This window comes from Eschscholzia californica, unplaced genomic scaffold (genome assembly GCF_041429995.1).
Source record: "Eschscholzia californica isolate CP2 unplaced genomic scaffold, dmEscCali1.0.p SCAF_1, whole genome shotgun sequence".
NCBI lineage: Eukaryota > Viridiplantae > Streptophyta > Magnoliopsida > Ranunculales > Papaveraceae > Eschscholzia > Eschscholzia californica.
Genome location: NW_028238198.1, coordinates 71,614,488 through 71,641,313, shown reverse-complemented (window position 1 = coordinate 71,641,313; position 26,826 = coordinate 71,614,488). Strand labels below are relative to the sequence as shown.

At 37.9% G+C, this 26,826-nt stretch overlaps 1 protein-coding gene across 1 annotated transcript in view; it reads right to left on the bottom strand.

Moving 5' to 3' along the window:
- The window catches only part of LOC147568841 (large ribosomal subunit protein uL18-like), a 62,568-nt gene extending 46,143 nt beyond the window's left edge, over nucleotides 1–16,425 (bottom strand). Inside the window, exon 1 of the mRNA XM_086655232.1 lies at nucleotides 16,360–16,425. Within this exon, the coding sequence (XP_086511358.1) occupies nucleotides 16,360–16,362 (3 nt within the window). The 5' untranslated portion in view covers nucleotides 16,363–16,425. The remainder of the gene's footprint in view (nucleotides 1–16,359) is intronic.
- Between the last annotated feature and the right edge of the window lie 10,401 nt (nucleotides 16,426–26,826).

Here is a 26,826-nt window from a genome sequence, read left to right as displayed (position 1 = left end):
ACTGTGTCTCGAAAAACAAATGAAACGTCAACAATAAGAAGCTGCACCAAACTTCATATATATATTTGAACTGAATGGAGGTTCCATTTGGGCTATCCTCAAATCTCATGCACATTTTAGTAATACACTACTATGTATTTTTGTCAATTATTAGGCATTTCTTCAAAGTATATGCTGCAACGTGCTTTACAAAATTTGGAGACAGAGTAATGCAATGGATCACAATATATGATCCACTTGCAATTGCTATAAATGGATATGGTACTGGAATACATGCTCCTGGTAGAAAATCAACTAATGACCCGTATAAAGTTGCTTTCTATTTGCTTTTAGCTCATGCAGACGTCGTTAATATTTACAGAAGCAACTTCAAGGTATACTATTTGATCAATGCTCTATTCTGTTTTAGGAAAATAGGTTGTAGTTAACTGTTTTATTACAAATTATTACTCTGTTTTTTCCAATATATATTCGTTTTTTAAACACTTAAGAGAATGAAGTTTTCATTATGTACATGCCCGATCATGAATCAGTAACTACATTCAGAAAATTCCCAACTATTTCGCACTTTTTATTTTTGGAATGAGATATTTAGAGAATCTCCATGAATACGTATAAACTTTGCGAACGAGTTAATGAGAAAACAAAATTTGATTCTCTTTGAATAAACGTAATGATAACGAATGTGTTGTAATTTTGTGTAATTTAGCATCAAGGTGGTGAAATAGGCATAGCACTTGGTTGCCAATGGGGAGAGCCTCATAATTGGAATAAACCAGAAGATGTTGAAGCTGCTAAAAGGCACATGAGTTTTCAAATTGGATGGTATTATATCACTTACCCTCAATTCTCTTAAATCTATGTATGGGCTTAAGTTATTTTACTTCTAAAATCCTATATACTTGCCTTTGGGTTTTGGCGAAGGTTCCTGAATCCAATAGTTCACGGGGTTTATCCTGAAGACATGCTTAAACTTATAGGGGATCGGCTTCCACTGATGACCATTGGTAAAATGTTAAAAGGCTCGATTGATTTTTTGGGAATTAATCATTATAGATCCAGATTTATCGCCCACCATACTAGAAGTCTTGACTTTTTCGAACGAGCTCAACAAATAGAAGTACTAAGTAAGTTAATATTCTCATCTAGGTTTTATACTTTTCTAAGTTCTAACGGTATAACAAGTAACTTATGTTTTTTCTATATATTAATATCTTGTTTTGTCTTCAGCAAGGAACTCACACGGCCAGAGTCTTAATGGCCAGCAGGTAAGCTAATTGATCTTTTTTCTCTATCACAAATCCTATACTTCCTCACCAATTTAGCTACCAGCAGTGCTAGATGGTTCGAAAATCATGCCCCAACATGACATGAGTACTGATGTGACATGCTCATCTCTACTCCCAGACATGGCATGTCAGCACCCGACCATGTTGGAGCAAGATTTTCAGCTCAAGTATCATTTCCCATTATAGTAGTATTAGAGCCACTGAAATTCTAGACAGATTTGAGAGGGAATCCCAATTAAACGACCAACATTTCCTCGCGATTTGGATCAAGAGGAAGTTAATGAATCAATCCCAACCGTTAACGAGGAATTCTCCCACATCTACCTAGGGTTTCAGTGACTATATCGTTTTCCTTTCCTATTATTACTGTCTTAATTCTATACTATGTTCATCCCAAATGACAGGGGCTCTACTTAGCATCTAGCTATATGCAAAAGCTTCTCAGATATATAACTACTACTTACGACAAACCCAAAATTTATATTACTGGAAATGGTATGTACATATAACTTTGGGGTTTACGTACCATCTTAGAACCTCCGCCAAAACCCCCATTTTGTGTTTCTCTTTTTGCAAATAGGAATGGCTGATTATGATGGTGTAAATGCTGTAAACCCTACGTGGATGGATTATGAGAGATCTGAGTACTTCGAGCAGCACCTCGCTGCTCTGTCTCGGTCAATTAATCAGTAAGTAATCTCCAATCATTTTTACTGATCAAATATAAGGAGAAAATGGCTTATATATGTATGTATGAACAGGGATCAGTTAAGTAATGTGAAAGGATATTTCGTACGGTCATTCCTCGACGGCTTTGAATGGGAATTTGGCTACACAAAACGTTTTGGTTTAGTTTCGGTCGACCGCCAAACTTATAAACGTACTCCAAAATATTCGGCCATGTGGTGGAAGGATTTTCTCAAAATTCAACCACAACTTCCGTGGAATCCCAACCATCCCAACAATGGAGGTAAATTCCCTCCTTTGACAATTATGTGTTAGTAGAGTTCAAAACTTACACAAGAAAACACACACCCCTATTGTCATTTTTTTTCTTATTTGTTTTCACTCAGCCAATCAAACTAAGTATTATTTCTTCTGTATATAGGCAACCCAATTTGGCCAAACCCAGGCAGCGGAGGATATCCGGGTAACGGAGGACATCCTGGCAACGGAGGATTTCCCAGCAATGGAGGATACCCAAATACTGGCGGATATTCAAGCTATGGAGGCAACCAAGGCTTCAAAAGCAATGCAGGCAATGAAGCCTATGGGAAATACAATAATAATGTGAATCCAAGTAAGCATTCGCGGATGGATTTTATTTAATACGCTAAATCTCATTGGTTATTTTAGGCAATGAGGTTTGTAGGTGAATTTCGTTAGGACAAGGAAAGCCATCGACTACTCTTATCGAGACTTCAAAATAAATCACTCTTCATAAACCTAAGAAGCACGTACTTAATGGTAAAAGTCTTAGAACTACGCTTCACGTGTCGAAGCCACTTGCTTCAGTAGAGCTACACCGAATCGCCAAACACATATGTAAGAGAGCTAAACACTTGAGAGTTTGTATAAGAATACGAGAGGGTCGTCTATAGGGGTTCTTCATTCTTAGCGTTCCAACATACCGGCATAATCAGTGTTGGATTTGAACTAATGGCTACTTTAGTTTTAGACCTTCTTTAATTGATGTCATTTGATTTCTTCTGTGCTCAAATGTTGCAGGTGGTGTGTTACATAATGGGGCCCCAAATGCTATCTCCTAAGGTGAAGATAACAAATTGCTCCTCTCATTCCTTTCCTTTATAGAAATCTTTATTACTTTCCAATAATAAAATAACTACTGGCACTAACAAAATTACAACAATATACAAATAAATTTATCTCATCAAAAAAAAAATATACAAATAAATTTTTTCTTATAGAGTAGACAACATTCTTTCAACAACAAAAAAAAAAGAGTAGACAACATTCTTTATATTAATTTGAAAATTTGAACTTTTTTTTTTTTTTTTTTTTTAAATAAATCGGATTACAGAAATAGAATCAGTTAAATATTGTATATCTGTCATATATCTGTGAAAATAATAATAATAATAACTCCAGCACAAACAAATTGAATCAAAGGTGAACTTTATTGATTGAGTATTCATGTAGTTATATCATTTACAAAGAGAGAACTTAGCATAATTGAATAAAACAGAATTAGGAAATCTAATTACAAAAGATGAAACTAATTACAAAGGATGGAAACTAAGATATTGTTTACAAATAGGGAAATATGAATTGGGAAGGAGATATCCTTTGTGTTTGATATGGGAATATTACTTCATTACCCCCCCGCAAGTTGGAGCTGGGGAAGAAATCTGAGTCAAGCCTAACTTGGAAGTTAAACGTTGGAATTGGTCAGAACCAAGGGGCTTTGTGAAAATATCAGCGACCTGATCTGCAGAGCGAACATGAGATAGCTGGATAAGACCACTTTCAAGTTTCTCACGGACAAAGTGGCAATCGAGTTCAATGTGCTTTGTTCGTTCGTGAAAAACTGGATTAGCAGCGATATGCATAGCCGCCTTATTGTCACAGAAAACCTCAAAAGGTTCTGGAATGGAAATTCGAAGGTCCTGAAAGAGGTATTTTAACCATTGGAGCTCGGCAGTAAGGAAAGCAAGAGCACGATATTCTGCCTCAGCAGATGATCGGGAGACTGTCGGTTGTTTCTTAGATTTCCAAGACAACGGACTCGCACCAAGCATTGTGAAGTAGCCGGTGGTGGAACGACGTGTGATGGGGCAGCTGGCCTAATCAGAGTCGGCAAAACCCGAAAGTGTCAGAGAGCTAGAAGACGAAAGAAAAATCCCATGATCGAGGGTGCCCTTCAAGTATCTTAGCACTCGAGTCGCAGCATCCATATGTGTTGAACGGGGATGTTGCATAAATTGACTTAAATAATTGACTGAAAAGGCGATATCAGGCCTCGTTACAGTGACATAGAGAAGTCGACCAATGAGACGCCGAAAAGAAGTGGGATCGTCTAAAGGTGTACCATCTGTAGGTAATAATTTCAAGTGTTGTTCCATAGGAAATAAACTCGGTTTAGCTCCGAGAAGTCCAGAATCACGGATAATGTCCAAAGTGTATTTCCGTTGACAGAGGAAAATACCCTTAGGGGACCTAGATACTTCTAGGCCTAAAAAATATTGAAGTCGTCCGAGATTTTTAAGAGAAAATCGTTTCTCGAGACGTTGTCGAAGGAGGTCAATTTCCTTGTTGTCATTGCCTGTAATGATGATGTCATCTACGTAGACAAGAATATAGATAGCAGTCGGACCATTAAAATAAGTGAAAAGAGAATGGTCTGACGAAGATTGAGAAAAACCCTCAGCTTTTAAACCGGATGAAAATTTAGCAAACCATTGTCTGGAGGCTTGTTTCAAACCATATAATGATTTGTTCAAGCGACAAACTCTAGTGTCACCTTTGCTACTAAAACCTGGAGGAATGGTCATATAGACTTCTTCTTCCAAGTCTCCTTGGAGGAAAGCATTATTGACGTCTAATTGATGCAACGACCATCCTTGGATAGACGCAAGGGATAGAAGGACTCGAACAGTTACCAATTTGGCAACTGGAGCAAATGTATCATGATAGTCGACACCTTCAACCTGGGTATATCCTTTGGCGACGAGGCGTGCCTTATAACGTTCGATAGATCCATCCGAACGATATTTAATTTTGTAAACCCACTTACAACCAATGGGTTTCTTGCCAGGTGGCAAGGAAGTCAGAGACCAAGTATTATTAGTCTCGAGAGCTGAAATCTCTTTAGTCATCGCCTCACGCCATTCTGGAGAAGCAGAAGCGATTTTGTAAGATTTTGGTTCTTCTGTGGTGATAACGGAAGTTAGAAAAGTCTTATGAGAATTACTAAAACGGTCAAAACTGATATAGTCGGCCAGTGGATAAGGAGTGCGCGAAGATGTCGTTTCTGAACTAGAAAGAATATAGTCAGCCAAATAAGCAGGCGGATTCCTAACACGAATTGGTCGTGTAGGATTACCAGATTCCTCGACGGGAGAGTCGAGTGATGAAGTGCCACTGGTGGTAAAAGGCCGAGGAGAAGCGGAAGCTGAAAAGTCTGGAGAAGATGCACTACCAGAAGAAGCTATAGGCACCTCTACAGGAGATGATGAAGGTATATCCTTGCTGGGATCAGAGGGAGTCAGGGGCCTACCTGAAATAGGAGGCGTCGTCTCAATAAAAGGCAAACGAGGAGAATCAACCGAAGGCGAGGGAAAAGACTCGACTAAAGGTGGAGGTGGAAAAATATTGTGTCGCGACGAAGTCTGAAAAGTGTTGGGAGAAGGCACATGGTCATCCAAAATATTCAAAGGAGTAAAAATGTGTGAGTCAGACGAAACGTCAGTAACCGACTCAAAAGGAAATTTGTTTTAAAAAAAAGTTACATTTCGAGAGTCATAGAGAGTTTTAGTCTCTAGGTCATAAATGGTGTAACCCTTTTTTCCATAAGGGTACCCGATAAAAATTCCTGGTTTAGCACGCATATCAAATTTAGTAGTAGCTTTAAAATTATGAGCAAAGCACAGACAGCCAAAGACACGGAGGGTCGAGTAGTCTGGTGGAGTATCATATAAAACCTCATAAGGTGACTTAAGTGATAAAATTGGAGTTGGCATCTGATTAATTAAGTAAGTTGCCGTTTTTAAACATTCGCCCCAAAAACTGAGGGGGAGATTAGCTTGAAATCGCAAGGCACGAGCAACATCCAACAAATGTCTATGTTTGCGTTCAACGACCCCATTTTGTTGTGGAGTATGAACGCAACTGCGTTGGTGGATAATACCATTCGACTGGAACCAAGATTGTAAGTCTTTAGTGAGAAATTCAGTTCCATTGTCGGAACGAAAAGTCTGAATAGGGCAGGTAGAGCTGGTTGCCGAATCAGAAGAAATTGACTTAATAGTCTTTTGATATTGTTTAATTGTGAAATTAAAAAAATATTCTAAATATTTCTTAGTCTCAGACTTGGACTGCATAAGGAATGTCCAAGTGTATCTGGAATAGTCATCAACTAAGGTGAGAAAGTATCGCTTATTTGTGAGCGAAAGTACGGGAAAAGGTCCCCAAATGTCAGCATGAACTAATTGGAAAGGAAAAGTACTAACGGTGGTACTTTTATGAAAAGGCAATTTAGATTGCTTTGCCATAGGGCAAATTGTGCAGTCATGCGTTGAGTCAAAGCGAATGAAATCAAATCGTTGAGATAAGTGTTTGAGACGATCCAAACTAGGATGTCCCAGTCGTCTATGCCAAAGGTCAATCGACTTATGGAGAGTAAGTGCTGAAGATTTATGGCGTAAAATGTATAGATCGCCAACTTCATCAGCCTGACCAATCAGGCGAGTAGTCACGGTGTCCGTAAAAACACATTGAGAAGGTGAGAAAGTCGCAAGACAATGTAGAGATTTACATAACTGTCGTACAGAAATCAAATTAAATTTGAAGTTTGGAATATGATAAACATTATCGATATGTAGAGATTCGGAAAATACCACTTTACCGATATGTGTAACCAATAATGTGCTTCCATCAGGAATCTGAACATAAACTGATGGAGGAGCAGGTTCATAAGAACTGAAATGTTGTAAAGAAAAACAGACGTGGTTTGAAGCACCACTGTCGATAATCCACGAAGTAGAGTGGATGGAGAGAATAGTTCCCGAGAGAAGTGTCGTAGCCGTAGGGCTAGGATTACCAATATTTGTGCCAGGGAAAAGAATCGTTCTCAATGAACAAGAAGGTATAGAAATCATGGGTCGGCAAAATTTAGTTGAAAAACTCAAGAGAATAACTTTTAAGAATTTTGTAATGAAGTCAGAACATACTGTAGTAATGTTTCTAAAAAAAGAAGAATCGCGATTGGAAAAATCGGAAATGTAAAAATTGAAAAATAATGAGAACAAAAATAATGAGAACAAAAATAATGTTGTGTTTATAGTTGACAAGAGAGACATTGTCGAAATGCCAAAAAATTGGATGACGAGTAACAACCACAATGATGATGACATGGTAATTTTCGACAAATGATGCATTGTCGGAAATGTGTCTACAATTGACACAAAGATTAATATCGTAATTGATATCATAAATGTAGCCGACACAAGAATCACTGTGAGGTGGCTGGTGAATAGAAGAGGGTCAGTCAATGACTTAATAAATGGCATCAAAAAAGATTGTGCAGTGGGTGAAGTAGACGATTTTGTAATAGTCACAAATAGTTGGAAATAAGTGATATATTGGCAGCATTAACCAAAAACAGTTTTTTTTTTTGTTTGTTTGTTTGTTTGTTTGTTTGTTTGTTTGTTAAGGATAGCCAAAAACAGTCAAAATGATTAAGGTGTGAAAGGAAAACAGTGACAAATGAAAATATGTCACGAATGAGATGTAGTCCAGCAAAATGTGACAAATAAAAGTATTTGTCGGTGCCGGGAAAGTCACGTAGGAGGACTAGCAGGCGCCAAGTATCTAGGGATAAACCTAGGTCAAAACTAGTGAGAGAAGTGACTGTGAAGTCGCTACTGTGAAGAAGCTAGTGAGAGAAAGTGCGGCTAGGGATAAACCTAGGTCGAATGGACCAAAGGGAAATAAGATCGCTGCCGGAAAGTCACTATGAAGGTAAGTCGGTGGCAGGGGGTGGTGCCGGTGGTAGCCAAAGAACCCTTAGGGTTTGGCTGTAAAGAGTCTCCGGAAGAAGGAGAAAACAAAAAATGGTTGAACAGTAGCCGGATCAGATTTTGAATAGTCTGATTTTGATAAAAGAAAAGACGAAAACTAAGGAAATGAGGAAAATAATGATAGGATGGAAGAGATTATACTGACCTTTGAGTGCTGGGAGAGAGATAAGTTATAATGAACGACGAGAAATCCCAAATATCGACGAAAAAAAATCCTTGTGCTCATGATACCATGTGAAAATAATAATAATAATAACTCCAGCACAAACAAATTGAATCAAAGGTGAACTTTATTGATTGAGTATTCATGTAGTTATATCATTTACAAAGAGAGAACTTAGCATAATTGAATAAAACAGAATTAGGAAATCTAATTACAAAAGATGAAACTAATTACAAAGGATGGAAACTAAGATATTGTTTACAAATAGGGAAATATGAATTGGGAAGGAGATATCCTTTGTGTTTGATATGGGAATATTACTTCATTAATATCATGTATTAAAATGAGTTCTTTTTGTTTTGAAGATTTCAAATGGTCTGGTTTTGGTGGGCAAAATTGTGGCTTATGTTGATGTTCCCATATTATTACAAGGCCATCAAGTATGAGCTGATTGAGCGGCTGAAAAGCTTATAAAACCAATAAAACTAGAGAAGCTCATAACATTGATCATATTTATGTTATTAGTGTTTGGATCTGGATATTTCTAATTTATTTGTGGCTTTGGTTGTCGAAGAACCTTTTAATTTAAGTAATTGTTTGATAAGCAATTTGCTTTTATTTGTTTGTTAACTTGTTATTTGTTTTGAAATTCAAATATTTGTTTCCTGGTAAACCACGTAGTTATCGAACAACAGTATAGTGATATAACTCATATCCAACATGTGATATATATCCAATGTCGGCCTTGAGTTTTCGGAGGTCAGAGGCGAGTTTTAAGAACGTGGTTCACACACGTTTCACAAGAAAAAGATTTGGATATTGAATCTTTCTATATTTTCCTTGCACATAATGTGAGGTTTAAACACGAAACTTGTTTTCATAATTTGTAGTCTCAATGAAACAATCTGATTGAGTTACTCGGGAAAACGGGTTGGGTTCGGAGAGAGTCCTTGTCGGTCCTTAGTCGATTTCCCGATCAAGTAGTTCAGCAAGGAACTCGACGAGCCAGTAGTTTGTTCAGTTTCCTTTCCTTTTTAAACTGAAAAAAATATTAAAAAACTATCCTCTAAGAAAATAGGCAAAAGAAATTTCAACCTTCTTTTTTTGGTGGTGGTTTGATGATGGTGGGGGAGGTTTAGTATTAGTGGCGGTTGGGGTGTTGAAGTTTAGTAACGTGGGTACAACGGGAGAGGCTTAATAATCTTGTTGTTGGTGGTACAAGTGTCAAACAAAGTAATTTGAACAAGTACAATTTAATGGCGGTGCTTGTGGTGTTGAAGTTTAGTAATGGTGGTAGTAGTCGAAGTATAGTGTTAGAAGTATAGATTTCGTGGTGGCGGAAGTAGAGGGAAAGTGTAGAGGTTTAGTAATTGTGGTGGTAAAAGTATCACTTGTAATTACAAAAAAAATACTAATTAAGTAGAAAAAATGCTTATGTTTGAGATTGAACCTGGGTCATCTAGGATCTCATACATGCTTGCTACTAATTGAGTTAAAGTAGATTACTTGTTCAATTTGGTAATCTTTGTTATAAAGGTATAGTAAATGACCCCCCTTAATTATTTCTTTTTAGACTTTATGTGAGGCCCTTTGGTCCTGGGATTTCGAAGTGAGTCTTTACCCGCTTGTACCCGAGGAGCGGTATGTATATAACCTGATCTGAATTAGTACAACGACTTCTTATGATATGAATTTATTAGAAGCCAAAGATTCTTTAACATCAACGACGTATATGGCTCAACAGTGTTATGCTTGCCTTAGGCATAGACAGTCTCGATTTCTACTATTTTAGGAGTTTCATGGTTTTCGAGAAAATTATATCTTATTTTTAAACTATTACAAATCAAATTTGGATAGAAAGTTAGATTTACGATATAAAATTTTAATTCAGTTTTATACCAAATAATTTTCATTTTTTAGAGATGTTTTCTAATCAATTTGAGCTATTATTATTTAAAGTTAAAGGAATCTTAGACAAGGGTCTGAACCCCAATTAAACTATCTCTACTTATTAAAATGGAGCACTAAAGGTCTCTACAGGAGGCGATTATTGATAAGCAGGGTCATGCGGTGCCCAGTGCGGGCAGGGCGCCAGCACTGGGCCCCCCGCCCTGATGGGCCCACTTTTTTGTAATTGTAGTACTATTTTAATTCAGAAAAAAACAAAGTTTGAAAGGTCAAATTTAAAAAGCAAGTTTGGGCATATTTAGATAAGCAAGTAGGGCCCATTCTCTTCCCTGAGCCTGAGTGACAAATAGCTCTTTCTCTCTCTACTTTCAATTCTCTCTGTACGTTATTACTCTCTCACTCTCTCTCTCTCTCCCTTCCTTTTTCTCTCACAAATCAACATCCAAAGTGAAACGTATAGATATAGATGATTGCCAGTGAAATTTGAATTCCATAAATTTTCGATTTTTTAATGGTCTCTTCCTATCTACTCTATTATTTATTCTCTTTCTATGTTATAAGTTATTCCCTTTATTTTCTCTATATTTCCAAAAACAAAGGTAAAAAGATTAGAGTTTTTTTTTTTTTGAAAAGGTTTGACTTCACCCAATATAATTTTATAATTTCAATCATCTTCTTTCAAGTTAACGAGTCTCAATTAACTTCTAAAAAAAATCATTTAGTTTCAGATCTGTATATTCGTCTTCTCTTAATTTTAGTGTCATGTCAATTTTCTTTGTATTGTTTTTTTATTTTTCTCGTTGTTTCACCAAGTAATTATTACATTTAATAGTTAGCTATCTGCAGTATATTAATCAATAGTAAGTAACGTGTCTTTCTTCTTTTTAAAATAATTAGGTATTAATTTTAATTAGTAAGCCTTAGGTTAATTAAATTTATAAATTATTTTTATGTTTTTGACATAAATTCTTTGTTTATTTACAATTTTTTATCAACAAAATTGAAGACAACTCTATCAAGACCATAGTATACCGGTAAGATTTTTTTTCTTTTTAGTACATTCAGCCATCATAATTGTGTCTACCAAATTAAATATTGTATTTAGTATATTCTTTTTTGTAAAGATCTAATTAGATTTAGGGTTAATATTTTAAACTTTCACACAAATACACATTGAGTTGATTTTTTTGTTAAAAGCGAGAGGCCCAAAACAAAATTTGGCACTGGACCCTCAAAATCTCAGGCACGGCCCTGTTGATAAGAAAATCTTCTCGCCGGAATCCATTACTTGGGAATGGAAGATCGGCACAACAACACTACGGAATCCATAAAAGATGATTACGATTCTATGATTTCATTAATGGGGAAAGAAGACAATAGTATATTGAAACTCTCGGACAAGGATGCCGAATCTGAAGATGAAGCTAGAAATAGTCTTTCCATTAAACTTATCTCTGAGAGAACGATGAGTATGTACGTGTTGAATGAAATCTTGTTGGGTACATGGAAACCGATAAGGAAGATTTGGCTGAAAGAATTTCATGGAAGCTCATACCTGGTGACCTTCGAACTTACATCGGATCTGGAGAAGGTAGAAGTCGGGTCTCCGTGGTACATTAATGATGATCTTTTGATCTAGGAACGATGTGAGAGGAACAAAATCCCATCGGATTATAGTTTTGATAAAGCCGAGTTCTATATCCAAATACATGGATTACCTAAGAGTACTTAACTGAAGAAACATTAAACAAGATTGGTAATTTGATTGGTGATGCTAAACCCTTCCAAGACGAAAAAGAAATGGGGAAAATATGCTCGAGTGCGGGTAAATATCAATGTTACAAATCTCTGAAGACTGAAATTACTATTGAGTTATCTGACAAACGCCAAAGCACTCTTCAAATTAAATATGAAAAATTAGTGAAGTGTTGTTATTTTTGCGGAAAGATTGACCATCTCATGGCAGACTGTGCAACTCGAGCCGCAATTCGTGAGAATATCTCTGATAAATGGCCTTCGGATACCCAAGAGAAAGCAAAAAAATTATTATCTCCAAGATTCAATGATCCCATGAAAGCAGAATTCAGAAGCAATACGAAAATTCATGCTCGGTCAAGGGAAACTGGCGGAGAACAGGTTGGCCAGAATAGAACGGAGATCCGACGAGGGTCGAAGGAAGCGCAATAATATGGTAATAGAATCGAGCAATATATATAAGAAACTTACTTAACTTAGCCTCAAACACTTCCCACAATAATTCTCATTCCTTAGATGGTGAGCAGCAATCAAGGCAATTGAATGTCAGCGCTTATGAAACGGTTTTGGGAAAGAATAATGTACAAAGTACCAAAATCAAAGAAGTAGCTAAAATCTTCTCCCAACCTAATCAACAGGGAGTTGCCAAAGTTAGTGGGAAGCCAGTAACGGCTAGTATGGATGTAGATATGGTGCAATTAATTGAAGAAATGGGACCCATCAATTCTAAATTGGCTGAAGTTGTGGAACAAATGAATTACATGGAGTAGGGGTGAGCAAAAACCGAACCAATTGGCCGAACCAAACCAAGTCGAACCGCACCGATCGATTTTTGGGCCGAACCGATCACCATTCGACTTGGTTCGGCCGAAAAACCGAACAACCCAAAATCGGTTGGTTTGGCTTCGACTTGAGTTTCTAGAAACCGCCCAAACGGAACCGACCGAACCCTCAGGAAAAATGAAATAATAATTTCGTAAAGTTAGAAAGTGCTAAACTAAAAAGGAAAAAATTGGAAAACTCCTAATCAAGTCTTCCATACTACTATCCGTCATCCTTCCTAGTTGTTGTTATCGGTTTCAGCAACCACCTATTCAACTTGATTGAAAGGTTTTAAAAGTAAGTCTTCATTGATTTTCTATTTACCACACACCTATTCTTAGTTAGTAACTTAAAATTATAAATTTTGTATTCACACTTCTATTTATTTATTTTTTTGTAATGGTGGAAAAGTACGATGAATTTTAAATTATTATTATCGGCAATATGTAATGGCGGAAAAGTATGATGAGTTCTTAATTTTATTTTCGGTATATGCAATGAAATGAATAACATTACTTTACAATTTTCTCTAAATTGTGATCGGTTAAACCGATCAATCGAACTCAACCGAGCCGAACCAAACCGAGTCGAACCATGTCGGCCGGCCGAATGATCGACTCGACTTCGGCCTACGATTTAGTCAAACCGCCACTTATTGGGTCGACTTCGGCTCGAGCCAAAACCGAAAAAAACCGACCGTTGCTCACCCCTAACATGGAGGTAGTGGGCCGAAAGGGGATTAGCAGCAGGCCCAGTAGTTCAATCCGAAAGACCCCACCACAAAGAATATTAAAACAAGAAGGTTGGAGCTTGCAGAAGAGAATGAATATTCAATAGGAAAAAACGAAGATGTAGGATCCATAACTCAGACCAAATCTTTGCCAACAAACAGTCTAATTATAGAAGACCCTCTTGGTGTGGTGAAAACACGTTATCAAGCAGGGAAAAGAACCCAACAAATAGAGGAGTTGGAGGTAAGTAAGAAATGGTTGACTATGGATACTAACAGTAAGGGAAAGTAGAGAAAGGCAAGAAACATGACATAACAACGAAGGGGTCGTGGAGGAGATCACAAAAAGCAAATGGAAACTCGTTAAAAAAGAAATAGGGTTTCAAAAATAATAAGAGGAACAGGTCATTAAATCTAAAGGATGAAGATCCGAGGGACGATGATATTAAGAGAGGTAAATTTGCTATGAACAACTTGGTTGAAGTATGGGTAGAGGCGGCCAACCCTTCAAGGACGCAAACTAAATGACTGTGCAAAGCTGGAATTGTCGGGGAGTGGGGAATGCTCCGACTATTCTGTTTGTCAACACATTCCTCCGGGGAATTAAACCTTCTGTTATTTTCTTGTCCGAAACAAAGCTTTCTCAACGGTTGTTAGAAGTTTGGCTTCAGAAATTGAGTTATAAATATCATTATATAGTTCCATCCATTAGACTAAGTGGTGGGTTGTGGTTATTATGGGATGAAGAGATTAAGATAACAGTGAGTTTTAGCTCGCAAAATCACATTTATGCTATAATTGAAGAAGTAGGAGATGAACAAAGTTGGAGCTTAGTAATGGTGTATGGTCCCCCTTGTCTAAATGATAGAAGTGTATTTTGGGATTTCATGAGATGGTTTGCAGCTCAAATACCAGACCCATGGTGTGTGATGGGAGACGTTAATGCAGTAACTAATGGGTCAAAAATATGGGGAGGTGTAGGACTAAATCACAGAACGGCAGAACAACTCAGAAATGTGATAACGGATTCTAACTTTACAGATATCGGATATTCTGGGCTAGCTTACACTTGGACAAATGAAAGAGAACTTCAGAATCATATTCGGGAGAGACTAAATCGTGCATTAGTCAGTCCAAATTGGAGATTACGATTTCCTAACGCTCAAGTAAAGCATCTACCAAGATTTACTAGTGACCACGCACCCATTATCCTCAGTATGGTAAGAACAAGAATTAAAGGAGGCATCCCGTTCCGTTTTGAAGCTGATTGGACAGAACATGAGGAGGTAATAAGAAATTCAGAACACCATTGGACAGCGAAGGTTCCAATAGACCAATTGATGAACAGTCAAAAACATTTTCACGAGTTGCATTTTAACCTCATAGGAAGAACTGCAAACAATAGAACGGATATGATAGTTAAATTAGCTAGGAAAACAGGTCAATCTATCCATGTGGATGAGATACATCCTGATGATCATCAAGTTGTAATGAACATTAATGTTATTTAATAGATTGATGATTACCTCAAAAAAAAAAAAAAGAGTGGGACAAATCTTTACCCGAATAAAAGAGGTCGAGTCTAAGTTGTTGACTGTATAAAATCATCCCCCTAGCTTAACGGTGTTGGAAGAGGAAAATCGAATTATTGGGGAGCTTATGGAACTTCGAAGGATGGAAGAACGTTTATGGGCGCAAAGAGCTAAGAAAGACTGGATCTTGAACAACGATAGAAACACGAAATTTTTTCATCTATCAGTGTTAAATAGAAGAAGGAAAAATAATATTAATGCAGTCAAGTTGGTAGACCATTTTTGGTCTGTTGACCCGATAAAACTTGCTAATGTGTTTACTAATCATTATTACAGGGTCTCTAGGGTGGAGCCAATTACCTCTCTCCCGGAAGAACTTGAATTGACCGGTCGACCTACTTCGCCATCAGAGAATGGGTTACTTCTAAGAAGGGATGAGATATGGGGCGTTATTAAGAAGATGAAAGCATGTAAAGTACCTGGACCGGATGGTTTCCACACTATTCTTTAAAAAGTGTTGGCACGTTGTAGGAGATGAGGTAACAAATCAAATAGGAACTATTTTTGAGAAGGGAGTTTTGCCAGGTGATCTAAAACATACTTTTTATTGCATTGATTCCAAAAGTTTCTTCACCAGAAACACCGGTTGATTACAGACCTATATCCTTGTGTAATATTTTGTATCGCATTATTGCCAAAATCATAACTTCTCTCCTCCACTTCACCTCTTCCTCTGTCCATCTCACACAATCTTCTCTAACGAAAGTTGTTAGTCGACCACTTTTTCCTACGACCTTCCAACTAATTTTGTTTCTTTCTTTCTTCCTCTATTTTTTCTTATTCCTTCTATTTCTTCTTCTCACTCTTCTAATTTGCTCTCTTCTCTGGGCTAGACCACTCTCGAAGGGAGCTCTGGAGAGAGTAAGAGAGAGGAAAAGAAATAGAAGTGAAGAAGAAGATAGACAAAGAAGTAGAAAAAGAGGAAAAAGACAAAGAGAAAGAGAGAGAGAAAACAGAGGAAGAAATATATAATTTTTCTAAATTGGAAGGTCGTCGAGAAATAGAGGAAAAAGACGGCTTTCGTCGGAGAAGATGGTGAGGTGGAGAGAAGGATAAATGAAGTTTTGAATAAAAACTCAGGTGGTACGACCTAAATGAAGGAAATTGTTAGAAAATGCTTGATACACACATTTAACTACACCTAAAGCTTAAAAAACTTGAGATAGAAACAATGGTAAGATATGGTTCCAGATCTACTAATATTTCATGAAAATGAAAAATCGGAATCTTGAAGATCAATAAATCGGTCAAAACCAGTTGTCAAACAAAACCTAAATGAAAAGATGTAAGAGATATGTAGAAACTCTAGAAATGATGTAGGTTAAAGTTGTATGATTATCACCATTGTTGAAGATCGAGACACTCTCCTCTATCTACCATACTTGTAACTTTCGAGTTTCTAAGAGAAAAGACACATTTGTATCACGGGTTTAGAACATCTTAAATGCAATACTCAATCTTGGAAAATTTAATTTTCACACAAGAATTTTAGAGTGTTTTCTGAAGTAGTCTCTCCAATGTAAAACTCAATTTAAGTCTGTAAGATGATGTGTTGGTGGTTAAATAGAGATATCTAAAAAAGACACTCTAGAAATAGAGTAACGTCTTGAGATATATTCCAACTCATTATTTTTTTAAATTTGACCAATAAATATGAAGCCTTTATATATGTAAGAGGCGGTTTTTGAATTGGCATGGCTTGCGGCGGTTTCATGGATAGAGGCGGTTTGCACAATTGAGTTGAAAAGCGGTTTGCACAATTGAGTTGAAAGGTGGTTTTACAATAAGCGATTTCAAATTGAATTTCTAAATTGGTGACTTCCCATGTCAGCTTATATTATATATAAATATAGGGGGGTTTGAGTGCTTTGATACATCATCAACAACACACAACAACTCAAGAGCAATTATTCAATAGGGAGCTAGAGAGAGTGAGAGCAAGTGAGAGAGAAATTTTGTTCATAGCTTTGAGCGGTGTTTAATTTCTCGGTCATCGAAGATCTAGAATAGAAGGTTAATTTCTATACGGTACCATCTTGGGCGAACTGGCGGGTTGTGTGAGTCGTCTTCAACTATCCTTCAATAAAGATTTCTTATTCGCTTGATGGCGTAGGCTTTAGGCCGCACCTCATTAATTCTGTTTGCATTTTTAGATTTTGGCTTAGATTTTCGATTAATTTTCATAATCGGATCAATTTCTAGGATAGGTTCGATAGCTTCCGCGACTTTTAGTACTAACAATTGGTACCAGAGCCTTGCTGAGATTGAACGAAGAGAAGATGGGATCGAGAAGTGGTACGGTCAAATCAGGGAAATATGAGATAGAGAAGTTAAGTGGGAAAAATGATTTTTCTTGTTGGCGGATGCAGATGAAGAATCTGCTAATCTCGCAGAAATTACACAAGACGTTAACGGGAAGGAAACCAGGAGATATGTCAGATGAGGATTGGGAAGAGTTAGATCTCGAAGCACGGGCAACCATTATGTTCTGTCTTGAGAGAGACGTGGCGTTCCTAGTAGACGAAGAAACAACGGCGGCGAGTGTGTGGTTAAAGCTAGAAAGCAATTTCATGACGAAAACTTTAACGAATCAGGTCTACTTAAAATCCAAATGATTCACATGTAGAATGGAAGAGGGTTCTTCTATTAAGGAATATGTGAATAGGTTTGACAGGATTATCTTTGATTTGAAGGATATTGATGTTGAGGTTGAAGATAAGGACCAAACCCTCATATTGTTACTTTCATTACCTAAATCCTATGAGAACCTTGTTCAAACTTTGATGCTTGTTGGTGATAGTCTAAGCATGGAAGAGACGAGAAATTCGTTATTAACGGATGACCTTCGTAAGGTTGCTACTAGCGGTATGACGTCAGGTGGAGTAGACAAGGATCAAGCACAAGGGTATTGGGGAGGAGTAATGAACGGGGAAAGGGAAAGGGCGGGAAATCTATATCCAAACCTAGAGACTCTTTCAAGAAAACGTGTTTTAGTTGTGGTGAGCTTGGCCACTTTAAAGCGGTTTGTCCAAAGAGAAAGTTGAAGCAAAAGAACGAAGGCTACAAGGGAAAACAAGAGATGCAAGAGGCGAGATATGTGTCAGAAGACCCTGACGAATGTTTCTCAGTGACAGAGGTGTCTGAGAATATCTCCGATAAGTGGATGCTTGATTCAGGGGCGTCACACCATATGTGTCCAAATAGGGAGTGGTTTACTACTTATAGGAGTATAGATGGTGGTACAGTTATAATGGGTAATTATAATATATGTAAAACTATGGGACTCGGAACAATACGTATCAAGATGCACGATGGAGTGGTGAGAACATTGACGGACGTAAGACACATACCCGATTTGCGGAAAAATCTAATTTCCCTCGGTGTGTTAGAGCGGAACGGCTGTAAGATAATTATAGAGAATGGCTCCATAAAAGTCGTTAATGGTTCTTTGGTGGTAATGAGAGGTACCCGTTACGGTAATTTATACAAACTTTTGGGGACAACAATTACGGGAGATGTAGCAGTAGGAATCAGTGGAAGGGATCCAACGACTAGTACGAGGCTTTGGCATATGCGCCTTGGGCATATGTCAGAAAAGGGTCTATCTTTGATGTGCGGGAAAGGCTTGTTGAAGAACATGAAGAAGCCTTGCATGGAGTTTTGTGAGCATTGTGTATTCGGGAAGGCACACAGGGTGACGTTCTCTACAAGCAAGCGCACGAGCAAAGAGGTATTAGACTACGTACTTACCGATGTATGGGGACCGACAAAGTTAGCTTCCAAGGGTGGTTCCAGGTATTTTGTTACATTCGTTGATGATCATTCGAGATTTATCTGGCTTTATTTTCTGAAGCATAAGAATGTGGTATTCAACACGTTTCTGGTGTGGAAAGCAATGGTTGAGAACAAAACTGGTCGAAAGCTGAAGTCGTTAAGATCGGATAATGGGGCCGAGTACACGGATGGGGCATTCAAGGAGTTTTGTAATCAGGAAGGCATTGTGAGGCACTGGACAGTAGTAAACACACCTCAGCAGAATGGAGTCACAGAGAGATTGAACCGTACACTACTTGAGAAGGCTAGATGTATGCGCTCCAATTCAGGATTAGACGTAGAATGGTGGGCAGAATCTGTTGCTACAACTTGTTATACTGTGAACAGTTCTCCACATTCTTCTTTAGATGGCGGCATACCTTACAAGTTGCGGTCAGGTGAACATGCAGATTATGGGAGACTTAGGGTTTTCGGTTGTACGACCTATTACCATGTTAAAGGTAACAAACTTGACAATAGAGCAAAGAAGACAATTTTCTTAGGATATGCTACAGGAGTCAAGGGTTATCGGCTATGGTGTATGAAAGACAAGAAGTTTGTAATCAGCAGAGATGTGGTGTTTGATGAGTCATCTATTGTAGCTATGGCGAAAACTACGGTGCCTAGTTGTGGTGATGTTGGGTCTACTAAAGCTCAAGTAGTGGAAGTAGAAGCCGAAGATCAACTGGTTTTTAGGAATCATGATCAGGTGGAGCATCAGGATAATACTCAGGATGAGGAAATTGATGAACCCGATCATGAGGAGGTTCAATGGGAAGGTACATAAGTTTTACAACAACAACAACAGGATGTTTCGGTACACACTAGGCCGAAACGGTTATATAAGCTGGTACAGAGGTTAGGGTCAGACAAACCTCTTAGGCATTACGGGCAGGCAATGTGGTTGAATATGCACTCTCGGTGGAAGACGACGAGCCGGTCACCTTCAAACAAGCTATTACCGCAGAGGAAAGAGAGAGTTGGTTGGTTGCTATGCGAGAAGAGATGGAGTCTCTTCACAAGAACAAGACATGGGAGGTTGTCCCATTGCCCGAAAGGAAGTCTGTTATTGGTTGTAAATGGGTGTACAAGAAGAAAGAGGATTCTTCCGAGATCAAGGGTACAAAGTTATAAGGCAAGACTAGTGGCCAAGGGTTATGCACAGAAAGAAGGGGTCGACTACAATGAGATTTTTTCCCCGGTCGTGAAACATACTTCTATTCGGGTGCTATTGAGTATTGTTGCTCATAGTGATCTTGAGATGGAACAACTCGATGTTAAAACCGCCTTCTTGCACGGTGATTTGGAAGAAGAAATTCATATGGCTCAACCTGAGGGATACAAGGTTCAGGGTAAAGAAAATTAAGTATGTCGTTTGAGGAAGTCTCTTTACGGATTAAAACAATCCCCTCGCCAATGGTACAAACGATTTGATTTTTTCATGCTAAAGCATGGTTTTCGCAAAAGTGACTATGATTGTTGTGTATACATCAAGAAGTTTTGTGAAGGTGACTTTATTTATCTCCTTTTGTATGTGGATGACATGCTTATTGCTTCTAGAAGCATGGTGGAGATAAATAAGTTGAAATCTCAACTCAGTCAAGAGTTTGAGATGAAAGACATGGGCGCTGCAAAGAAGATACTAGGAATGGAGATTAAGAGAGAGCGGTCAAGTAAGAAACTGTACTTGAGTCAGAAAGGTTACATCGAACAAGTAGTTTCTCAATTCGGGATGCAGAATGCGAAGGCGGTGGAGAAGGATCATATAGATCGTGTACCGTATGCTAGTGCAGTTGGCAGTTTGATGTACGCTATGGTGTGTACTCGTCCGGATATTTCACAGGCGGTCAGTGTGGTTAGTAGGTTTATGGCAAATTAACCCGAGGAAGACACATTGGGAAGCTGTGAAGTGGGTCTTGAGGTACTTGAAGGGTACTGTTGATACGGGTTTGTGCTTTGGTGGAGACACATGTCAGGTAAGCGGTTATGTTGACTCAGATTATGCTGGCGATCTAGATAGAAGACTACTACTGGTTATGTATTTAAGGTACATGGTGCTCCAGTTAGTTGGCGATCGATGTTACAATCTACAGTTGCGTTATCTACTACGGAGGCCGAGTATATGGCTATGGCCGAGAGTGTGAAGGAAGCATTGTGGTTGTGGGGTCTTCTGGATGATCTAGGGATTAGGCAGGAGTGCGTAGATGTATGGTGTGATAGTCAAAGTGCGATCCACTTGGCGAAGAATCAGGTTCATCATGCTCGTACTAAGCATATCGATGTCAGATATCACTTTGTAGGAGATGTCATAGAGGAAGGTGATGTTTCTCTCATGAAAGTTCACACAGATGAGAATTGATGTGACACGAAAATGTCACATTTGGAGAGCCTAACTTAGACTAATTAGTCCTTTTCGAGTGTTATCAATAATATTTTATGTGTTTTTCTTGTTAGGTATCATTTTTGGAGTTAAACATGAAATTCGGAATAAAATGAGCGAATTATCACTATCATTTCATGTGCCCAAAACGAGAGAAAATAACCTCAAGCAAATCAAATGACAAGTGGAGTCAATGACGAGTCCGACGATGATAACGGAAGTTGAATCGGAGTTCAGATGAAGAAATTATGAAAGATGCAAGCCAAAGTCGCCTCTTGAAATTAGATTTGTAGAGACCAAGGATATAGGCACTCCCTTGATTTCTAAATCAAAGCCCAAAGTCCAAACCCATACCCAAAGTTCAAAAGTCCAAAGTAGAATTCTATGAGCAACCTTTTTTATGAGTCCAAGTCAACAAGTCTAAATAAGTTGACTAAGTCATAGGACATAGGGTTTGGTTAAGAGAAACGATACCAAGTCTTTTTGGGAGGATCTTCTACAAAAAACAAGTTAGAGAGAGAAAAAGGAAGCTAGAGGCTAGGGTTTGGTGTTCTTGAATCTTGATCAAGGAAGGTTTCTAGGGTTTGAGCTAGAGAGGGAAAGAGAGGAGTGCCAGCCAAGCTTAGGCCTGCCAGCACTCAAGGCCGGCCAAGCTCGGCCGGCACATAGGAGGCACAGGAAGCTACTCGGGTTTGGGGAGTTGGTACTTGGCCGGTTTGAGAAAAAGCTGGAAGATGGTTGGTGAAAAGTGGTGATTTTGACTGGTTATTTGGGAGGCGGTCTTTTATCATTAAGAAGTGGTAGTTTTGGAAATTTAAAGGCGGCTTTCACTGGATTGTGGAGAAACAGTAGCTGGTTGGTGAAGGAGGTAGTTTTGGTGGCTAGGGTGCGTTTGGTTTTGGTGTTCTCAGCTGGGAAATCTCTCTTCTTCGAGGGTGTGTTTGGTGTAAGCAAGAAAACCGAATTTTAGCTGAGAAAATTCCACCTTCTTCCACTTTTTCTCTTGTTCTTCCATTTATTATTCATTCACCATGTTTAGCTAATTTTGTGTGTCGATAATGGGATGAAATGTGATGAATTTGTGATTATGTTTGATATGATTTAATGTTTTGATTATAAATTGATGTTCATTTATATCGATTATCGTTTCAATCATATTTTCATGTGTTTTGTCATGTAGCTCACATAGTTAATAGATGAAGCGAAGTATTCGATGTCGATCGTAGTCTAAGTCATAATTTCATGTGTCTTGTCATGCACTTCACATAGTTAGGCGACTAGACAACACTTTCGATGACTCGGGATTAACCGATTTAGGCATTTGTTTGACTAAGTATAATCTCTGGATATACGTAGTACTTAGAGACATCTACTTTAGGAGTCGAATATCGATTGTACCTCAACACATTAGATCGGACTACACATAGTCGTAGGTTTATCGTTATGGATTCCCGGACTTCGACACCTTTCTCACTTATTTGTCTCCCGACTCTTGTTCCCTGACTCTTGTTCCTCGACTCTTGTTCCTCCGAACTCGTCTATCGATCTCTCTCGCCCATTTTACTTTGATAATTTAGTTTAGTTTTACTTGTTTTATTTTCTTATTGCTTATTCGATCAAAACCCCCATTTATCTTTGTTCCTTTCCTTTTTAGTCTAAGTTAGCCTTTAATATCTAGACCGAGGGATAAGACCCTTCGATATCCAAACTACCTTCCTATCCTTGGATCGATCCCGACTTTGCCGGATTACTACTTGATACCTCCGCCTGGGTGTGCAACCTTTTCGGGTGCATCAAGAATCCCGCGGACATGTTGACTAAAGTGGTGACTTGTAGCAAGTTTCAGCATTGCTTGAAATTGCTACAAACCGGCTCGTGTTAAGTTGCCCGAAAGGGCGTAATGGCGACAAGGTAAACTTTATGTGAAGGGTTGGTAGAACTACGGTAGGCTTGATCCTATAAAAGGGTACGTAGGCAGCCATGGTCATATGATGCAGTCGGATGAAGCTACAAGAAGCAAATATATCTTACAAGGAGTATCCTGGTGTTCGTCCAAAATTTGAATGGTATCAAATTGTGTACGAGGTGGAGAATTGTAAGAGGCGGTTTTTGAATTGGCATGGCTTGTGGCGGTTTCATGGATAGAGGTGATTTGCACAATTGATTTGAAAGGCGGTTTTACAATAGGCGGTTTCAAATTGAATTTTTAAATTGGTGACTTCCCATGTCGGCTTATATTATATATAAATATAAGGGGGGTTTGAGTGCTTTGATACATCATCAACAACACACAACAACTCAACAACAACTATTCAATTGGGAGCTAGAGAGAGTGAGAGAGAAATTTTGTTCATAGCTTTGAGCGGTGTTTAATTTCTCGGTCGTCGAAGATCTAGTATAGAAGGTTAATTTCTATACGGTACCATCTTGGGACGAACTTGCGGGTTGTGTGAGTCGTCTTCATCTATCCTTCAATAAAGATTTCTTGTTCGCCCGAGGACGTAGGCTTTAGGCCGAACCTCGTTAATTCTGTTCGCATATTTAGATTTTGGCTTAGCTTTTCGATTAATTTTCATAATCGGATCAATTTCTAGGATAGGTTCGATAGCTTCCGCGACTTTTAGTACTAACAATATATCTTCAAACTAACTAAATATTTATTTACAAAAACTATCACGCCACGTAAGTAAAATAACAGATTTAGAGATTTCCATTGGAGAAATACAAAAATTGAAGGATCTCAATAATGTCTTCTAGCTAAGAGAATCTGAATCACAAGCAGGACTAATAGAGTTTTGCATTGGACATGATCTTAATATAAAACCCTAGAATGAGATTAGAGGGAATATCGATATAACATGACCATATGGGCTTAGGGTTTTCTAGTTAGGATATCGAGGTTTGGGACATTGTTCGGGCTGTGATGGGCTGGACTCTTCACTAATGGTCGTGCAGGACTCACAAGGATGAGCAGGATAGGATAGATAACAGATAGGAAGTAGGCACCCAAAGTTTCTATTAAACACGCCCATTCTTTAAAAACACTCCTTCAATAACACAAATTTGTGACCAGATCAGAAGGCACACCTTGTCTTTCCTCTCCAAGAAAAAAATATGTTCTGGACTAGTCCGCCGGAGATTTATAACATATTTCAGTCTGACTTGTCCAGAATGTGTCTTGTCTATCTCCTTCACTTTTTTTGACAATTTTAATTCTATCAATTCCCAGACATTACAAATTTCATACTGGTTTGCCTGGATGGTAGAAGATCATACTGTTAGACTCACCTAGTCAATGAAGGTTGAGATCCAACTAAATAAATAAAGGTCGAAGACAGTGTAAGCGAAGTGTATAAGTATGTATTATTTATCACGTAGATAAAGTCGATAAATCCTTATAGGTAAGATTTATGTTGTTGCTCCACATTTTCATACTTACTAACCTAATTTGAATGGGTGGTGAGGCCTGTTGTACTATAAATCATTTAACCATTTATAGCCGGTGGTTAAATACTAAGTCAACTTTTATTTTCTATTTCATATTTTTTTGTCCATAATGACAATAAACAAAATAGAGGAAAAATATAAGGGTCCGTGGGTATATAGGCCAAAATAATAACCAAAAAAAGTTTAGGGTCCAATCTTGTTAAAACATGGATTTTTAGTCCTTTTACACTTTGGACAAAAAAACCTTATAAATCATATAAGATTTACGCGTGTGTCCCTGAACTAAAAGAGCCGAATTTATCTTTGTGGACCCAGCGAGAATATTGGTAACGGAATAAAAGCGTGATTGCTGGGGTCGTTAATAGGAAATAGTTATTTTCACCTACCCAACTTTCTCTCTCTACTTTTCACCGATTTGGTAAAAACGAAATCTTACCTAAAACGAAACGGTGAAAAACCCTAACTAAACCACTGAATCGTCATCTTCCAAGAGCCAAGAAATCTTGCTGTTCATCAACCTTCTTCATCTTTTCAACATTCCGGTTGAGGTTTCAGGTTCAGGTGAAAAGGTATTGTTGTGATTAATGTCTCATCGTCTAGATTCGTCGTTTGATTTTTGAACCATCGTTACTGTCAGTTCAAAACCCTTATAAAAACGATTTTGCATGTTAAATTTACATCATAAAGAAGATAGTTGCATCGTTATGGTAAGATTTTGGTGTGATATATTGTTAGGGTTTTTTATGTTCTGATCTAGATATTTAGGTTTAATCTCTTAGTAATACATCATAATTTTGATATCTGTTTGATAAATTATGCATAATGTTATGTGATAATGAAGAATAGTTTATGAATCCAGGTTTTTTTTGGGGGTTAGGGTTAGTATTGTGTTTTGGCCGATTATGTGACTTTGTAAGGGTTTTGATATGTTATTTAAGTTGTTAGGTTTCATAATGTTACTTTTCTTTTGATTATGATGTATAAATTACAAGAAATTTCTTATAAATAGTGTTTTAGGGTTCTTGAGGAATGAAAACATTATAATTTTTTGTTGCAGGAGAATTCAATGGCACCAAAAGCAAAAATGGCTCCTAAAGCATCCAAAGATTCCACACCAGTCAGGAGAAGTCCATTAAAAAGGAAAGCATCAGAGTAAGAAGTGGTTCCTGGTAAGAAATCGAAAAACAAAGAAATTTCGGCTAATGTAGAAGGTGAAACTGTTAAAAAATCGAAAAACAAAACACTTTCTTTCAAAGAGGTATGATTTATGAGAATGTTTTAGTAATTTCTGAAGATTCTTGTAATTTATGTTAAAGTATTGATAATTTACATGAAATGTGTTATTCTAACATATAAATTGAACAAATTTTTGCAACAGGTGGGAGCAAGCTCAACAACAAGGAAATGGAAGGAAAAAGAGAATAATTGCCGTACTGTTGACATAGTTGGGGAGAAAAAGATAATACCAGAGGGGAAGACTTTCAATCCATTCAGATATAGCTTGAGCAAACCGATCGAGTTGATAACAAGCCACCGTCAATACATGACGGAAGAAATGAAGGAAGAGATTGGCCATACACCTTTCTCAAAGCTATTTGATTCCATGGCAGAGGGATTCATCCTTAGGGAAAACTATAACACTCGTCCAATAAGTGCCATACTAGATATTCTATGTCGATACAAAAAATCGACAAAAAAATTTATTATTGGTGGGGTTGATGCACCCGAAAAGGTTGCACACCCAAGCGAAGGTATCAAGTAGTAATCCGGCAAAGCCGGGATCGATCCAAGGATAGGAAGGTAGTTTAGATATCGAAGGGTCTTATTCGTCGGTTTAAGTGTTACTAGCTAATTAGACTAAGACGAAAAGGGAACAAAGGTAAATGGGGGATTTAAAGATTGCACGAGCGATAAGAGAATAAAGCAAACAAGTAAACTAAACTAAACAATAAAAGTAAACGGGCAAGAGAGATTCGAGAGAAAAGTTCGGAGGAACAAGAGTCGGGAGACGGTAAGACTCGATTCGGGCAACAAATAAGCGAGAGAGGTGTCGAAATCCGGGAATCCATAATGATAAACCTATGACTACGTATGATCCAATCTAATGTGTCGAAATACAATCGATATTCGACTCCTAAAGTAGATGTCTCTAAGTACTACGTATATCCG